This window comes from Beta vulgaris, chromosome 3, assembly GCF_026745355.1.
Source record: "Beta vulgaris subsp. vulgaris cultivar EL10 chromosome 3, EL10.2, whole genome shotgun sequence".
NCBI lineage: Eukaryota > Viridiplantae > Streptophyta > Magnoliopsida > Caryophyllales > Amaranthaceae > Beta > Beta vulgaris.
In genome coordinates this window covers 6,329,143-6,348,642 of record NC_079204.1, presented here as the reverse complement: position 1 = coordinate 6,348,642, position 19,500 = coordinate 6,329,143, and the positions used below count along the sequence as shown (strand labels likewise).

Below are 19,500 nucleotides of genomic sequence, written 5' to 3'. Positions count from 1 at the left end.
CAACATCATTACTTTTTCGGAATAATTGATACAAATAACCAAATGTTTAACCAAATTCTTAGATTAATCCCACAATATGATGCTCCTTCTAATTAATTCAAAATAATCCCAACTTTTGATTTGTATTTTCGCAACAAACCCAAAGTAGTCAAGCTTATATTTATGGAAATCTTCTCGTGTCTATCTAAAGGAATATGTCCTTAGACATGCTGACAATTACTAAATATAAATAGGAATAATATTATGAAGATAATAAAGTTAATTATTCTAGTAATCGTATTTTCTTGTTAGAGAATAAATATGATTAATAGGACAATGTTAATTGAGTCTAGAACTAAAATACATTAATCCTATGAGATCACACATTGTAGCACAATTTGGACAAAGCCATCCAAATCCATTTAGGAGTAGGGTTGTGCCGGTTCGAAGGGGAATAGGAGGAGAATCGGTTCTCCTAACTAGTCATGGCTCTTCTATTATACTTCTATATAGGATATAATATTAAGATTTAGGTAATTAATTTCATTAATCAATTTCTTTTCACATAAGAGAGAAGTCAAACCCTAAAAACTATTCCTCTAAACCGGCGCATATATCATCAAAAGCAAGAGAATTTCTTCTCTTCCGTTCTCGCAGACGTTGATGTTCAATTGTTGCTCGTGGACTGATTAAAAGAGCAACAGTTGAAGCTAGATCTTGAATCTTCAAAGCATACAACATGAAAATCACACTATAAATGTTTGATATTTAATACCTATTGAATGATTCATGTGTTTGATTATGTTTGCGACGATCCTACGATAAATGTTAGAAAATTGTTTCTCTATACTATCGTGTAAAGTCAAATATCAAAACGGATGGTTATGAGATTTCAATCCAAAAGTTATGAGTTAATCTATGGGATTAATTTAAGAAGATTGTCAAATTTTGGACTATCGACACAAATTTTTCTTACACTTCAAGAAATTAACAAAAATTGAATTCTAAATTTGCTGCAAAAAAAATTGCAAGAATGATGCAAGTTAAGAAGTACAACAGAGAAGAAAAAATAAGGCCATGTTCCAACACAACCTTGCTGGGGTGAATAGTCTCGTAGAGAAGTAATGTCCTTGCCCTGAAGCCTTGGAGATTCGACATTACGATGGAGAACTCGGCTTTTTAATGTCACAGTTATCTGCTCACCTCTTTATAAGCATAGGTTGGGCAAATACGTACCAGTTAAAAAAATCAAAACTTCCTGCCGAGCGAACCTTAAGTAATGCATGCAATGCAAGAGCGCAGAAATTCATATGCTATCACCAATCTTATCTGCCTTAATGTCTTGCCCACCCCACACCTGCATACGGTTGCTTGTTTCTTCCACCTACATTTCATGTATGAGACAGCACAGATCAAAGTCAAGTCTTTTGTCAATTATGCTAAAACAGAGTGTTTTGTCAAAAGTTAACAACTACTCCCTCCGTGCTTACTTCTCATTTTTCACGGGAATTAAGGAAAATGGAATGAGCAGTTCCAAAAAAATATATTTAATGAAGTACTTTTTGATACTTTTGTATTGATATTAGTTATTTATTTTCTTTTTCCTTTAAATAAAATCAAAAGGCAATAAATGTTCCTTGGAATGGTGTAAAACAATAAATGGGATCACATGTTTTGAGAGAAAAGTAGGGGTATTTTGGAAAGTTTGTGTAGAAATTAAGGATAATTTAGTCCAAATAAATTGACAAAAAAGAAAATAGGCACAACATTTTGGGACACCAATAAAAGAAATGTAAGCACTATATTATGGGACGGAGGGAGTATGTAGCATGTAAACCTATGGAAACCTGAAAATGGTTGGAACCTGATTGTTTCTCATTTCCGAAACATGTTTGTTTCTGAAACCCTTACGGCCCATTTTGGTAAGAGGTTATAAATGGTGGGAATAGTAATGCATTATAGTGTAAATTTGTACTAGAAATCCAATGTCATTACCAATGGTAATGCTACTTAATCACAAGATATCCATTTTCTTCCTAAAATCTCATTACTATCCATTATTACCACTTGGGAAGGTGATATAGGTGGTAATGAAATTTTATAAAGGAAAACTCATGTTTTGTGATAAAGTTTCATTCCCATGGTTATGGACATGTGAAAATCTTTACAAATTTACACTAAATTTCATTATACCACTATTTATAACCACTAACCAAACGGGCCGTTAGTTGGTTCCATGCTATATATGTGATATGACAACAACATTAGACCTTATGTAATCTCTAATACATCATGCATACTCATATCGTCTCTCAAGATACTCGCTTGAATACTTGAGCATCTATATTGGAAACTTGAGCATTTATATTGGAGTTTGGACTAAAAACATGCAAAACATTCAAAATATGGCAGAGTCTGGATCATAGCCGACTCCAGTAGTGTCGAATAATAGTAGCTAAGCCTGAAGAATATAGATAAATGAAGCAAGTTTTAGATCCCATAGCCAAAAATGCATATAATTCATACCTGTGGCTGTGACAGTTGATGACTTTCAAGAGAGGTTTAGTGTTAGACTAATGCTATACATTACTAAAAAAAATCAAGGTCAGCCACGCTTAATGAAGCATCAAGTGCTCAGTTTATTGGATACTATCAAATATTATTCACTAATTCTAATGTGCGAAGTTTTAGAGTATAAGAGCACATATCACCAAATTCAGAACTTTCAGATAAAACGTGTAATAAGGTAGTAAATCAGAACTATTTCGCTCACCTCTTTATTCCAGTTTGTTCGGTAAAGGATGAAGAGTAGAATAAGCGTCTGCAAGAGGGTTCCTGCTATCATTCCCATCCAAATTCCCTATCATTGACACAACCATGTTTCAGATTTTTGGATCACAGATGTAGATAAATGCTCTTTGTAATAGGATAGAAATTGTCACTACCATAACGCCAAAATTTGCTACATAGCCAAGAATGTATCCAAGTGGTAGCCCGAAAGCATAATAGGATGCCAGGTTTATATTTGCTACAAGGCCTTGCCATCCCCCTCCAATTGCAACTCCTTCAAATAACATAGGAAACTAATTATCAAATAACAGTCGTTAACAGGTTGTTCAAGAGTCTATTGGTTACACGTTGATTGAAATTACAAGAAAAAAATGCAGGGAAAATGAAATTTACCTGATATGACAGGCTGGACACTGTTAAGAACCATTGTCACACCAAGAAGCCAAGCTAATTTAGCAACGGCTTGTTGCAGATCCTTGCTGTCAGTGTAAATAGCAGCAACATAGTTTTTACCAAGGAGGATGACCACCATGCACAAAAGACCGATAAGGAGAGCCTGGAAAACTGTAGCATAGACACTATATTTGGCTGCTCTCGGATGCTGCAATCCAAGCTCATTTGATACACGAACACTAATGGTAACACAACAAAAGAATTCACTTCAGAATTCGAAAATATTGTCAAGTAAAATGCTATAGTATCTGCCTCAAAGTTTTTATAATCTTCACTAGTAGGTGGTACGTGACAAATCAAAAGTGGAACAACGAAAAACACAGACAGAATAAGTCTAACACAGTAAAGAATGTTGATGAGGATAAGACCAATTACCTTATAGCAGCATTTATACCAATGAATATCATAGCTTCCATTCCATTTATGTTCATGCTGAAATAGAAATAAGACAATATCATTAACAAATTTCAGAAAGCACGAGCTTTCTCGTACTAGTAGTGGTAACATTTGCTCATCATGCAGGCTGGTAATTAAGAGAGTATTTGGTTGGGAGGATAACATTTCCACGGAAGACTTTGTTTGGTTTGTCAAGGGTGTAAACTACTTTTCCCAGGGTAAACTAAAGTTCTTCCAACAATGCAAATTTGCAATCAAGTTTACCCTTGAAAACATAAGCAAACAGAACCTAGAACAATGCCCAACATGCAAAAAAAAAAAGGATAAACTCACCAAATAGAAAGAGAACCAACAGCAATGATTGCATTTGAGAGATGACCGGCAAGGAGTGTTATACTCATCATATACCAGATTTCAAGGCAAAGCATCACAGCAGAGGCAACTGAAAGCTTAACAAAGGCCCACATATCCTTAAAAGCCAACAATGAGAAACCAGACCAAGCATCCTTACACCACCCAAAAACATAAACTACTTGCGCAATTGTAATTACCCAGCTCGTGATGTTATAAGCTGCTGCAGCCCCTACCATACCCCAGCCAAGTACAGAAATGAAAAGCCACAGAAGTGCAACATGTTCGACTAGAGCAATAAAGCCGATCCAAGCTAGTACATCGACTTTGCTTTGAGCTTGTAGGAACTTTTGGGTCGGAAAATTGATGGTTAGTGAGTACAACTGTGGTATGGTAAGGAGGGTAAACAATCCGGCAAGATTAGCAATATCATGATCTTGTCCTAGAAGCTTTAATAATGGTGCAGCGAAGATGTAAATAGGCAATAGTGGAATAGTCGCGAGCAATAAGATGATCCATGAACGTTGCATGTATATACCAAGCATGTGAACTTGCCCTGCACCAAAAGCTTGTCCGCACAATGTCTCCAGTGCACTCCCCATACCAAGCTACAATTTTCAATAACAATGTTGGACACCATTAGAATCTCCAAAGATAATTTGCCATTGTCCTAATTAACAGTATATAAGTCAAGGGAAAGCAATGGTGTTCCCTTGAAATTTACTTAATTTCCCCTCCATAACATAAATATTAGATTCCAAATTTCTACACACAGAACCAATTTCAACGCATAAAACTTGCCAAAAAAAATCAATCAATCTCTATTAAACTAATCAACTCATATAAAAGCTCAATTACATAAATTTGCCAATAAAAAATATTCATAATCAACAACTTACCAAACATTAATACCACATACAATAACAAAAAAAAAATACACGGCATTCTCATTACATAGACAACTCAAATTCAAACTCAAAATAATTTTTCCATAACACAATTACAAACACAAACTCCAAACCAAGAAAAATCAATTCTCTTCATAGATTGGAGCTTTACGACATTCTCAATTTTGTGAATACTTTGTTGTTAATCAGATACGCAGTTCGTTATTGATGTGTAATGTTCTATATTCAGTAAACTTAAGATTTAATATATGTATCTGAATTCATTTTCAAAAAATTAATATTAAAAATTACTCATAACCTTTGTTAATTTTTTTTTTACATTAGCGAATTAATATATCTAGATTCATTTAACTACTAGTCTTTCACATTTTAAGACTTAATTAAGAATAGTTTTAACTATATTACGGGTGGAATATATAATAACAAGTTTTGAAATTAAAACTAGTTATTAGGCCCGGGCTATGCCCAGGTAAGAAAATTTTCATTTATTAATATTGTACTTTGATATGATAGCACTAAATACAACTTGGTTTAGTGATTAAAACTTTAGAACATGAACGTGAGGTCATGAGATGAAAACCTATACTATGCATTCTCTAAATTTTTTTATTGTACATGGATTACATAAACTAAAACTCCCTATGAAGGCGCCACATGGCACCGTTCCTGGTTTACGCACGCCTTTTAATATAGTAGTATAGATACGCATCGCATGCATATAAGACTGGTATTGAATATCGTGTGTTATTCTGTAAATCTTATTAAATTTCTCTTAATGTACATTTATATGTATCAACTTCTATAATTATAATGTGAGGTATTAATGGTCAAAATATTATACTCCCTCCGTTTCACAACATAAGGCACGCACGAGGTTCGAGGTCGAACTTTCACCGTTAATTACTCTCAATTTATGATGATAAAAAAAATTTAAAAATAATATTAATATGGTATTTTTCAAGACGAATCCAACGGTATAATTTTTATAATTTTTATTTATCGTATTTGAGAGATATTTGTGGTCAAAGTAAATTTCCGTAAAGCATGAATGCCTTATATTTTGAAACATATAGAGTAACTAATAAAACACAGAATGTTAGGATATTGTCAAAGTAAAAGGTCCAGAAAAATAAAGGAGCAATGATAAATTAAAGCTATGGTTATTGAAATACCATACCCTAGCCCATCTATCTAATTAAGGGACATCAGGCCATGACCTTCCACCTGATGGGTCACTTTGGGCTTTAATTATAAACTATTGGGCCGACATCAGTGTAACCAAGTTAGGGCGGTCATTTTGAACAAGTGGTCCACTTGGCCATATTACTTTTTTTAAGGAGCCCTATTATCCCCACCCACCAGCCCAAGCCCCCGTCTACCTAAGCCCACCTGTCACATACTCATATTCTCTGTTTTTTTAAATGCAACATTTATCTTTTTGATAAATAAATTAAAATAATTAAATATTGCATTTGAAAAAAATAGATGTAATATATGTCATTATATTGTTGAGCAAAAATGCTCTTAGCAGTTCTCATATCTCTATTATATAAGCCAATGTTGCTATGGTGTCCTTCTTTGAAAAGACTTTTTAACCCTTCATCCAATAAAAATACTTACCTATTAAGATTTTGAGATTTTCCTCGATCATAGTCCTTCAATTTAAAGTATGTATATCAAAAGAAGTTCAAAGTAGCTAAAATAAACTTTCATAAAAATATGTGTAGTGAAAGAAAAATTTTATGATTGAAGAACAAATTAACATAACTAAAGCAGTTTCTAAATCAATTACAAAACCAAAGACATAAAATTTAATTTTGACTAAACTTTGAGATGTAATAACAATACCAACATCCATTAACAAGTAATAGAAACACCAAGAACACAAATTCTTCATCAAGTACTTTTTATATTTTGTATATATTCCATATAATATTTAATTAAAATTGATGATGATTGTAAATTACATTCTTCAAAATTACATTTAGATGAAATTTAATAATAATCGCCAAAATAATTCATGCATCGCGTGCAAAAAAATACTAGTATGACTATATGAGAATTGACAGCTCTAGCTAAGAGCTGCCTAAGCCTAATCGTTATGAACATATTTAGTAGATGTGATAATTCATCAAGTATTTTGCCTTTTTAAGATACAAGCAATACAATGATACATTTATAATGAGTATTGTAGTACACTTGATTAGTGCATTAGCATTATCAAATGAGAGGTCATGAATTTGAGTCTTGAAACAAACATTTATGGATCAAAAAGTAATTAGTACTCCCTCTGTTTCAAAATATAAGGCATTCACGCTTTACGAATATTTGCTTTGACCACAAATATTTCTCAAATACGATAAATAAAAATTATACCATTAGATTCGTCTTGAAAAATACTATAATAATATTATTTTTTAAATTTTTTTATCAACATGAATTGAGAGTAATAAACGGTCAAAGTTCGACCTCGAACCTCGTGCGTGCCTTATATTGTGAAACGGAGGGAATAGCTAGCTAGCGAATAAGCAATTTTAAGAGGCCGGAGAGAGAGAAAATAACCATGAAGCCGAAGGAGAAGGTACCAATGACGGAGGTAGAAATAGAGACAGCAGAAAGCTGAAGGTCCCCAAGATGTCCTACAAAAATGTTAGTAATAGCACTACTTCCATACTGACAAAGTATGTTAAACACCAATGGACCTGCTATCTTCCATAGCTTCATTGTTTCTTCCTTGAACACCGCCACCGCCTCCGTAACACTCTTCACCGCCTCATAGTCGCCGTTTTCCTCCTCCGATCTCGCAAAACCATTCAACAATGGTGCCTCCATTTTCTTTTACGGGGTCTTTCTATCAACTTTGTTAGTGTTGTCTGTTATGTAAGGATGTCTAGAAAAGAAAGAAAGTGATAGATTATGAGACGAATTAAGCCAATTGAAATGTTTTTAGGTAGTTAGTATAGGTATATAGGCGAAGAGGTAGTTACAAAGTGTGGTGTAGAAGAGTGTCACGTGGTGCTGTATTTTGCAGCATTTTTTGTATCTAATTCTTGATGATGATTTGGGATATAGTGTGAATTTATTATAGGTATCATCTTTTTGATATTTGGAATGCTACTAGATTTTCGCCCAAACTTTAATTGGACAAAGTCACAACAATATATTTTCAAATTAAAACTCAACTAGATTTGTACTCCCTTTTGGCATCGATTAAAAAATCGATGGAAAGCCCCAATTTAATTTTATTGCTTTTGTTTACGTGGTTTAATTTAGTTGACTTTAGTTTTTATTTGAATAATACTACCTTTTTAGAGAGGATTGTTTCTCTCTTGGAAGAAAGGGTTATTCTCTTCTACTTGAGAGAAACGTTTTTTTTGTGTCGTAATTTTGGTTCGTTGATGAAGAATTATGCGGTGTTGAAGCAAGAGTCAGATCTACAATTACAAACAGTGGGAGCAGATTCAATTCTATTTTAGAACAACAGAAAATCGAGAGGCCCCCTCGTTAGAAGGTTGTATCAAACAGCGATGTGGGAGATGGTATTTCAAATGGCGATACGACAAATCGATCGTAGTTTGCAAATTTCGAATTGAATTTTTTTCAATATTGTTATGTACTCCCTCCGTTTCCTAAAGATCTTCCCTCTTTCCGTTTAAGGGTGTTTCCAAAAGATCTTCTCTCTTTTGCTTTATTCCTTATTTGGCAAAACAAATTTCCCTATTTACCCTCTCATGTCACTATCCTATGGTCCACCATTACATTATTAATTCAATTTTATTCCCTTTCTCTCTCCTACTTTCTTAATTTTATTTGTTTATTTATCTTAACTCCTTTCTCTCTCCTACTTTACTCACACAATGCCCCACACAACTTGATTTTCCTTGGTATCTGTAGGAACAGTAAGTGGGAAGATCTTTAGGAAACGGAGGGAGTACTTGTTAGTCCTGATTTCTATTGTAGATGTCGTATGACTCTTTCGTTAATGGATTGATTTTACTATTAAAAAAAAAAGATTTGTATTTCCTTTTACTAAATTCTAAACTTTTACCTATTTTAGTATTCATGTCATAAATCTTATCAAATTTTAACCGTTGTGAAAATTTTATGTGAAAAAATTATCACGTGAAATCTTGCTAGGTTCATTTGATGTGTATCTTAATAATTAATCTTTTATATTATAAATGAAAGATATCAATCGTCAAATGTATATATTGATGGCCATGCAGGGAGAGGGATGGGTAATGAAAGATTAGTGGATTAATCTATACTAATATATACTTCCTTTGTTTCATTTTAATCTACACACTTATACTTTTCATGCATGTCAATGCAAAACTTTGAGAACATATATCTTTAGTTTTGTATTTGTACAAATAAACAAAAGTACATATTAATAAAATACAGGTTATGATGAATCTAATAATAAGATCCCACATGATTATATTTTCATATGCGTATAAATTACAAATGATGGTCAGAGTGAAATTTGTGAATAGTGTAAAATGTCAAAGTGTAACGATTAAAATGAAACGAGGGAGTATTAAAATGTATTCCTAAACAAGCAATTGTAACGCTATCTCTTAGAGTGTTTGTTTCAGATACTACACATACAGTAACAAAAAAAAAAGATAGAAAATACATGGTAAAGGAGACAACAACAAAATGTCACTAAGGTCATGCGGGTTTATTTGTGAAAGATCAAGGGGTGTTTGGTAAATAAAGAAAAATATTCAAAAGTATTTGGTGAAGAATTCGTCAAAGAAAATGTTTGGAACACAAAACTCGTAATTGTTTTAGGATGAGCCTTTTTGAGTTTTGACCTCATCTTTTCGATTTCAATAAAAGATCAGATCTCTATTACATAAGGGAAGGGAGGAGCAACGGTGTCTTCTTTTGAACTGACTTTTTTGCCCCCCTTTCCTTTCTAAATTACAAAAGGAATCTCAATACCAACATGAAGGTCAAACAAAGCCATCGGAAAGTAATTTTCAACAATCACTCAGAAATCACTTATATGAGGAAACTTTACAAATCACTCATAGAATTGAGAAAATCACATTGTAAAAATCACGCAAATCACTCAAATGATCAAGAAACTTTACAAAAACTAAAAATTAACTTACAAGCAAAACTAATATACTACGACGTCAATACATACAAAAATAAGATTTTGACAGTGATATCACACATTCGTCCATCGGCAATTTGCGAACTTTCAAGCAGATAAATAATTCTTTTAATCTTCAAAGTTATTTCACATTAGTCGACTATTATGTAGTTGAAAAAATGGAGATAATAGCAATTAGTTGAAGAGGGCTTTTATATAATTAAACTTAAATTTGATTCATTTTCTATAAAATCAGAAAACAAGATGTGTATGAAATTTGATTCATTTATGACACATTTAGTTCTTTTTCTAAAACTTCCAATATAAAATTTTTGCCAAAACTTTTGCAAAATATCCATGTTCAGAAATAAATTTTGAAAAACAAAACAATATCAAACCTTTTTGCGAACAACTTTTGCAGCAATCCATTTTCAGAAAAAAAAATTACATTAATTTGCGAAATCAGATTGTGTATGAACATTATAAAATTTCATTTCACATATAATTGAACTCAACGTGTTAAAATTTAGAAAAGGAGAAAAATTAAAAATGCCCATTTCATGCGAAATCAGATTATGTATGAAAAACTTAAAATTTCATTTTATAATTGAAACTCAAAGTGTTAAAATTTAGAAAAGGGGAAAAAATTAAAATGACCATTTCATGCAAAATCAGATTGTATATGTAAAATTTAAATTTTCATTTCAAATATAATTAGAACTCAAAGTGTGAACATATAGAAAAGGAGAAAAATTGATCTTCACCGATTTAAGTGGCAAATAAGTATATGGATCAACTGTTCCTGGTTAACAAACAAGATTTTTTTAATAAAAAATCCTCCTAAATTAAATCAGACAGGCAGTGCACAAGTTTTATTGTTCAAAATAAAAATAACCCAAACCAACCCATCATAATTCATTTGGATGTATTCTCGCACACATCGCGTGCACAAAACTACAAAAGGCTAGTAGACTAAAATGTGAGCGGGTGTTAAAATAAAACTTCACACGTGAATGAAGACTTGTTATCTCACATTAAAGAGAATGAAGGTAAACAACAAACATCATTTATATTCAACTCCTCAAAGTAATATGTTGATTAACACAAATCTTTTATATGCACTTTTGTGAAAATTAGCTTTTTAAAATATATTTTGATAACTTAAGACCATAAAAAAGAAAATATTTACGAGAAATAATAGGCCACTTAAAACATTAACCATGTGATTAATCAATCCTCTTTGGCTCTCTCCTATATGAAAATCTAATATCTGAAGTAGAAATGGCAATATCCAGTGGATCATCCGGTCATCCTGTCTATTCGTTTTAATGGACGGGTGAAAAACCTGGTTTAAACGGATGGTTAACGGGTGACGGATTAACGGATGCGGGTGATGGATCGGATTCGGGTGGACAATTTTCATCCATCACCCGACCCGTTAATCCGACCCATCACCCGTTTATTAAAAAAAAAAACTTTTTTTAGGTCCAATCCTCAAGGCCCAATTAAATGTCCAAATCTAAAAGCCCAATGCCCAACCTAATTCTCCTAATATCTGTATGCGAATTACTGTGGTTTTGAACTTAAGTTGAATTGTGGTTGTGGATCTATGATTTTATTGGTTGAAACTTTATTTTTCTGAAATTTTATGGTTAGCATTATTTTGAGATAATTTCACCCGATTATAACCCGATCCATCCGTTCACCCGAAAATAAATGGATGCACGGATTCGGGTGGTGATTTTTCCGGGTGATGGATGGATCGGGTGGTGCGAATGGTAGCGGGTGATGCTCCACCCGCCCCGAACCCGATCCATTATTTACATCTCTAATCTGAAGGTAGCTACGGTGCCAGATTGTTATTGGGCTTCGCATACATATTGATGGAAATGGGAACATGTGCAGTTGTGGTAAGCCTGTGTATCTTGCATGGTTATCCAATTGACCACTAATTGGCTTATAATTAAGTCCCAACGTAAGAAATGATAAACATTGATACAAACATCTATCAGGGAATAATAAATAATAAAAGGGTGAAAAGGTAGTGATGTGGGTCTCAAAAAGTTGAAAAGGTGGTGACGTGGGTCCCAATAAATAGAAGAGGAATAAAACACTATTTATATTTCATGAACACTATTTGTTAGTTACATAAACAGTATTTGTAATTACACGAACACTAGTTGTAGTAGCATGAACACTATTTTTCAGCTCGCAATTTTCGAGATCACGTTTTTGTTTGACTGACAGTTTGCAATTTTCGAGATCACTTTTTTGTTTGACTGACAATCTGTTCCCATATACATTGACAGATTTATCCCTGATAGATGTTTGCAAACATCTATCAGATAGATGTTTATCATTTCTCTATAAGCATCTTAGTAGAGAAATCAAGGTTCGAGGTCGGCGTGTGACACGAATTAATACTCCCTCCGTCCTATAATATAGTGCTCATTTCTTTTTTTACATGATCTTTAAGATGGACTTTGATCTTTGATATCTTCGATACTTTATTAATGAAAAAGATAAAAAGTTTGATTATGAAACTCCATATTGAGGTGAATCTAACAAAATCTTACATGAGTATATTTTCTTCTATATATTAATGAGAATATTTGGTCAGATTTTAAAGTTTGACCCACCTAAATGAAGTAGGCACTATATTATGGCACAGAGGGAGTAACATTTTTAAGAAATTCATCATGTCTCATAATCCTACAAAAAAAATTCATTTACTTCAAAGTCATGCTCAAATTCATTGTTGCATTAGAAAAAGAACGTAGAACGTATTTGTCATTATATTCTAATTTTAATTCTAAATTTGTTGCTGTGATGTATAAATTTTATAATTTTTAATATTGATCAATTGAATATTGTAGCTAAGTCAATTATTAAATGGTATCACAACAATAATTGGAATGACTAGCAATAGCTAACACAATTTTAACATAAAAAATACTTGAATAATACTTGAAGAAAGTAAAGGGTAATAATTTAATAGACGTAGGTTAGAAATAATAGATAAAAAAACATGAGTGTCATTCACAACTTCAACTTTTAATAGAGCACATAAACACTAATCCATATAAAATGGAAGATGGGATAGCCAAAAAAAGATTATAATAAGGTATCATGTATAAAATTAATTAACTAAAAAACCAACCTCTACTATTAATCAAAAATACTATCTAAGATAAAAAGTTACATCTTCATCAATCATCACCATATCAAGAATTATCAAACTTCACCCTTTTTTATGATCCGTGACCTCAAATAGTCTAGAAAGACGAAACTATTTTCCAATTAGTTTCAGTAAAATTAAATTTATGGAGAAAAGAAAAGATGTCACATATAGATATATGAAAAAGATATACATAAATAATTACGTATACAACAAATATTCTAGGAATAAAATAATTAGTCAATTGCATAATATCTCTACAATATCGTTGATAAACTTCCATATGATTTTTCATGTAATGCCACCATAGTATACTATAAGTTCAGAGTTATACATAGATATGAATTTTTTTATCTTTATTTAACTCAATTTTGAAAAGTATGATTTTGAAATATATAATTGCTATTGTCACATATAATACGCTATTTTTATAGTTATTTTTATATTTATTTAAAATAAAAATAAATAATATGTTACTGTTCATCTAAATAAATAAATTTTCATAAGTTCTAAAACTATATTGTATATGAAATGTATTTCGAAATATATTTTGAGCACTCTCCAATTGTAAAAATAAAATATAGTATTGCGAATTTGTAGCAAAGGTTATATATATTCCATTTACATTGTAAAATAATTTGATTATTTATTTAAAATCATATTGTAATATTCATATACCACTTTTCCAAAACTCATATTTATATCTATTAGATCGAACTCTATTTTAAAAATAAAATTAAAAAGATGACATGGTATGCTTAGGCGGCGCTCTAGATACTCTCGAAATCTTGAGCACTTCTTTATATATGGTCTCAAAATTTCGAGGAGCGCTCTATACTCTCTAAAAGTTTGTTATATATATATAATATAATTATATATATATATAATATATATATATATATATATATATATATATATATATATATATATATATATATATATATATATATATAGAGGAGAGAGAGAGAGAGAGAGAGAGAGAGAGAGAGAGATGGGTAAGTTTCTAGTCTGCTCGTAAAGAAGATGTAAGCTATTCAAATATTCATGTACCTCATTTGACTGTATTTCTGTCCGAAATACAATAATAATAGTTATTGTGTAATTAAAGTACTTCATCCGTTTCAAAATAATTGCACCGTTTGTTTTTTCACGTCTGCCAATAAGCTTTTTTGAATCTTGATATCTCTAATTGCGTATAAGTAAAAATTATAAAATATTGATATTTGCAATCCTTGTATAGAGACGAACTTAACAAGATAACACTTGACTATGTTTTTTCTCACGTAATGGTGAGAAAAAGCTTACTAAAGTTGGTTGATGAATAGTGACTAAATGTCAAATGGTGCAACTACTTTGAAACGGATGAAGTAAAAAAAATGGACATGCTTAGATGGAGTCCTCTATGATATTCTAAGATTTTTTGTTAAAATCAAAATATAAAAAAAAAATCATCATCCATAACTCTAATATTATGTAACTTTATCGCTATATATTATAGTTTTTTGTTGTTTAAACAAAGTCCCCTTATAAATTTATTGCAATACTAAATTATTTTGATTCAGTGGAGTAAGGTTTAGATTTTGAAAGATAATATGTTTAATCTTGTAAATTGGACCTATGATAAAATATTATAATCACATATAGTACAATATACTTATAGCTATGATTACATTTATTTAAAGGAAAGACTACATAATGCCTTACTGTTCATCTCATTAAATATATTTTCATGTGTTGTTAAACTATATTGTAAATGAATCTTATTTTGAACAATAATCACCCACCCTCCAATAGTAAGAAATTATAATGTTTTGAATTAGGTAGCAAAAGTTTTATTCAATTTACATAATATATTAGTTTAGGCTATTTATTCAAATCAAAACTCTAATTTCTCCCTATCCAAAATTTCTTTTAGTATTTAAATATATGTAAAACTCTGATGTTTAAAACAGTTAAAATAAAAATTTACGACTTGACAATCCTACGTGACACTCTCTATTTCATGAGTTGTATAACTATATTGTAAATGAAACTTATTTCAGAACATATTTCAAGCAAGTATTATCCAATGGTATAAAAATTATAATATTCAAAATTACGTATCAAAAGTTATATACAATTTATATAGTATTATAATTTAGGTTGTTCATTCAAAACCAAACTCTATTTTTCGCTTATCGAGAGCTCCTTATATATATTTAAATCTATGTAGAACTATATTGTTGTAAAATATTTAAAAATTTGATGACATGACAATCCTACATGAAGCGCTTTATGCTTTTGAAATTTCGAGTAGCTTCCTATGCTCTCGAAAATTTCTTCATATATATATATATACTCATCAAGATTACGATTATAAGTATGTATAGCCATAAACACATTTATGCTTGTGAGTTTCTTATATATGCTACGAGTATTCATTTATAATGTATTAATGTTGTACTATGAAACTCCGTTCTTGGTATAAAATATTTCTTAGATATTTGTTTAGGAGAGAAATAATATATTAGATTTGAATAATTGATCGAATTAAATTGGAGTGTATTCTATTGATCACCTGAAGTATACTTGTAACACCCCGTTCATTATGGGGTGTTACAATACTGAACCTTTTGAAGTTTATTTTATAGGATTTTAACGCTTATTAAAACTGAATTAATATTAAATTATTAATAAAATTACTTCCTTCGTTCTTTAATAATTGCAACATGTAGGGATTGCACATTTTTTTTTAAAGAGGTGGCAGAAAAAGAGAAAGAGATTAAAAAAGAAAGGGGGGACTCATCATGTGATGAGGAGAGAGATAGAGAGAAAACATAGTAGTCAAATTTAGTAATGTTGAAATTACTATTAAACTTCAAGATAATAAAAAATGTTGCAATAATAAAATAACGGAGGAAGTATATTTTTGAGGCAAAAAGAACGCCCTTGCAACTTCTTTTTGTTGTATTTATAGTAAAAGAAAAGCAAAGAGAAAGGGGAAAAAAAAAAAGCAAGGGAAAAGAAAGTAATTTTACATCGGTTGATTTAATGGGAGGATTTAAAAGAAATGTTTGGTTAACTTTGATTTACCTAAGGAAAGGAAGATAAAGGGAAATTAAGCTTGCAACTTTATATTTGTCTTTCCTCCCAAACTACCCTAATTTCGAAAGGATAGGAAAGTAGAAATTTTATTAAAATCTTTTCTATCCACATTCTATGAAATCTAAAAACCACACATAAAAAAGTCATTCTTTTTTATCCAATTTTCTCTACAAAGTGTTAATTATAATTTATGATATGATAATTAAAAGGAATTAACATCAAATGTGAAAAACAAATAAGAAAATAATTTTATATAATTAAATTCTCTTATGAGTTATGATTCCCTTGTAATTATACAATGGAAAAGATCCATACATAAAATGATCTTTATAAAAGATTAAAATAATCTCAAAGAGGTGTTTTCTAGTAGCCCCATGGCCCATTGCGTACAATAGATCCTTCCATATCCAATTATCAGTCATGGGTATCTTATTAAATTATGCTATCTCATTTCTTTTTCTTAATTAATTTGGGGGTGATTGGTGAATACTTTATACTATTGCATTATGATCTTTTACATCAATACCTCAATCACATGATGCAATTACTACGAAATCTATTTGTTCATTACTTTTTTGAAAAACTTTATCTACCCAGTGGGTCAACAACCCATTACTAATAGAAATAAATAAATAGTGGAGTCCAACTCATCGGTTCTAATAGTTTTTTAATGTTCTATTTCTAGTGGGTTAACTACCCACCGGGTAGATATAACATTGCCCCTGTAGAAAGTATAGAATGCGAGGGTTATAAAGCACACACCGTTTCTTTCTAGAAGAGGTTAGCTCATAATTTACAATCCAACTTGCGTGGACCCGGTTCACACTAAAAATAGTGTGGACCAGGTTCAGGCACGTGACTTGTTATATCACTTTAACATACACTATATCATTTTAACACACTATATCATTATAACATACACTATATCACTTTAACACACCCTATATCACTTTAACATACACTATATCACTTTAACATACACTATATTACTTTAACACACACTATATTATTTTAACACACACTATCATTTTAACACACACTATATCACTTTAACACACCTTATATATCACTTTAACATACACTATATCATTGTAACATACACTATATCATTGTAACACATACACACTATATCACTTTAACATACACTATATCACTTTAACATACACTATATTACTGTAACATACATTATATCATTTTAATATACACTATATCATTTTAACATACACTATATCATTTTTACATACACTATCATAAACTCACGTGATATGGATCGGGTGCACACTAATTAGTGTGCACCGGGTTCATATTAGTTTTTTTACATAATTTATACTACTATATGGTCGGATACTCGGATAAGATGTTTTTCTTATATATTTATGAGAAAATAAATATGGTTAATCTTAATAACTATGTTAATAAAATCAGTTTACGATATACTTACTCCGTTTCATTTAGATAGGATATATATTTCATTATTTAGGATGTTTCTAATTAGTTGCATTAATACTTTATTTGATAATATGCTCATTGTTTTAACTCTTTCATCATCATAAGAATTTATCTATCTCTTTTCCTACATTTCTCCTCCTCGTATGTAGTGACATATTTAGGCCCCTTTTTGACTTATTTTCAATTATGTTCAATTTCACTTTTGGATCGATTCAGTTTTGTTTCTCTCATTTCAATTCATTTTAGCTCAATTCATATTTTTTTAAAAAAAATATATTTAAAACAAACTAATGCATTAAGTTTGATCCACCCTATATAAAAATCATAAATTCGCCATTGGATCGTATCTAAATCGATTTATTTATTTTTTGAATCAAATGCAAGGTATGCAACTTACATCGTAATTGCTTTAAAGTACGCTTTTGCATCCAACTTGCTATCATCACAAATGCTTCTGAAGGATCCTTTCGATCAAATATGTGTACCTGATTCGTTTATCAAAAGACGACCCACATTCATCAATAATTAAAGATATATGTGGAGTGTGGACGGCATGTCAAACATGGACATGATTGTGAAAACATATTCTTTATATAAAAATTACTAATAATTTTTTAATTAGATAAGATAATTAGTTTAGGGATCAATTTATTGACTTGCAGGATATAAGGTTAATTTTGTAGCATAAAGAAAAGGCCAAAAGTCTGCCATCACACGATATAGTTACTTGGGGTCTTGTTGTATTCGTCTCGACTCTCGACATATACTTTATTTAATTTTTATATATTAAGTTTTTTAAATTATAAAAAGGTTTAAAGATATTGATGGTTGAAGTTGTGCATTGACAAAAGTGAAAACTCAAATATTGCAATTAATAAAGAGCGGAAAGTATATAAAATATTAATGATCAATAGAGTAAATTCGAAATCATGAACATTAATGTGCTGCAATTGAAGGAAAAAGAGATTACTTAGATAGAAAAATAATTGATTTAGTTATAACATATCTATATAGCATTATAGCGCCCAAAAAATATTAATAAAGCACTAACGAACCAACTAAATCCTAATCAAACTCTCTCAGTTGTCTAATATATATTCAGCTTTTGTTGTTCTAGATCTTCTTACTTTGACTTCTATGGTCAAAGCTATAAAACTTTGCTCGTGTTTATTCATTTATAAAAACAAATAGATTATATAGGATCTTGTTAGATTCAAATTCATATATATTTTGAAAATATAATCTTTTTATAGTTATAATAATAATAATAATAATAATAATAATAATAATAATAATAATAATAATAATAATGATGGTTATATGGGTGTGTTTAAAGTCAAATTAGTGAGAAAGAAAAAACTGAGGGATTGGAGTAGTATTTTTAGGTACAACAATGAAGTATATAATCCTATATGAGTCCCCTCACTTTGACAAATTATATAGTTCAATTACTAATAATTGAACATCTAATCAAGGGATAGATTTTTAAAAACTAAAACTCCCATGATTTGTAATAATTATTTATGATACTTTTACCTACGTTCTATTTATCATATAGATATTTTATGAGGTTTGAGAATGGGTTAGTATTAATTTTAGCCCAAAATATGCTTTATTAAGCCTTTTTTTGATTGAAAAGCTAGGAACATATGGTTTTTATTCTTATTCTGATTATAAATAGGGATAAACAAAAGAAGAAACTACGATTTCACATTATGAAAGTTTAGCCAACTCATAATCCCAAAGAAAAATTATATCTTCCTTTTATGGTGGTGGTTTTAAAATTTCCGATAAGGATGCTAATG

The 19,500-nt window shown here is 30.5% G+C and overlaps 1 protein-coding gene across 1 annotated transcript; it reads right to left on the bottom strand.

Moving 5' to 3' along the window:
- Window positions 1–883: 883 nt before the first annotated feature.
- On the bottom strand, window positions 884–8,046 carry LOC104888391 (protein DETOXIFICATION 35). Its single transcript, XM_010673350.4, has 7 exons — window positions 7,440–8,046; window positions 3,952–4,577; window positions 3,598–3,654; window positions 3,163–3,401; window positions 2,925–3,043; window positions 2,753–2,839; window positions 884–1,363 (listed from the first exon to the last, which is right to left on the bottom strand). The coding sequence occupies exons 1-7, from the start codon at window positions 7,707–7,709 to the stop codon at window positions 1,286–1,288; spliced, it is 1,476 nt and encodes a 491-aa protein (XP_010671652.2). The 5' UTR covers window positions 7,710–8,046; the 3' UTR covers window positions 884–1,285.
- Window positions 8,047–19,500: the final 11,454 nt, after the last annotated feature.

Coding starts and splice junctions, on each gene's coding strand:
- LOC104888391 (XM_010673350.4), bottom strand. CDS start 7,709: ATGGAGGCACCATTGTTGAATGGTTTTGCGAGATCGGAGGAGGAAAAC. Junction 4,578..7,439: donor CCTTCTCCTTCGGCTTCATG/GTTATTTTCTCT, acceptor TGAAAATTGTAG/CTTGGTATGGGGAGTGCACT. Junction 3,655..3,951: donor GTTGGTTCTCTTTCTATTTG/GTGAGTTTATCC, acceptor TTTCTATTTCAG/CATGAACATAAATGGAATGG.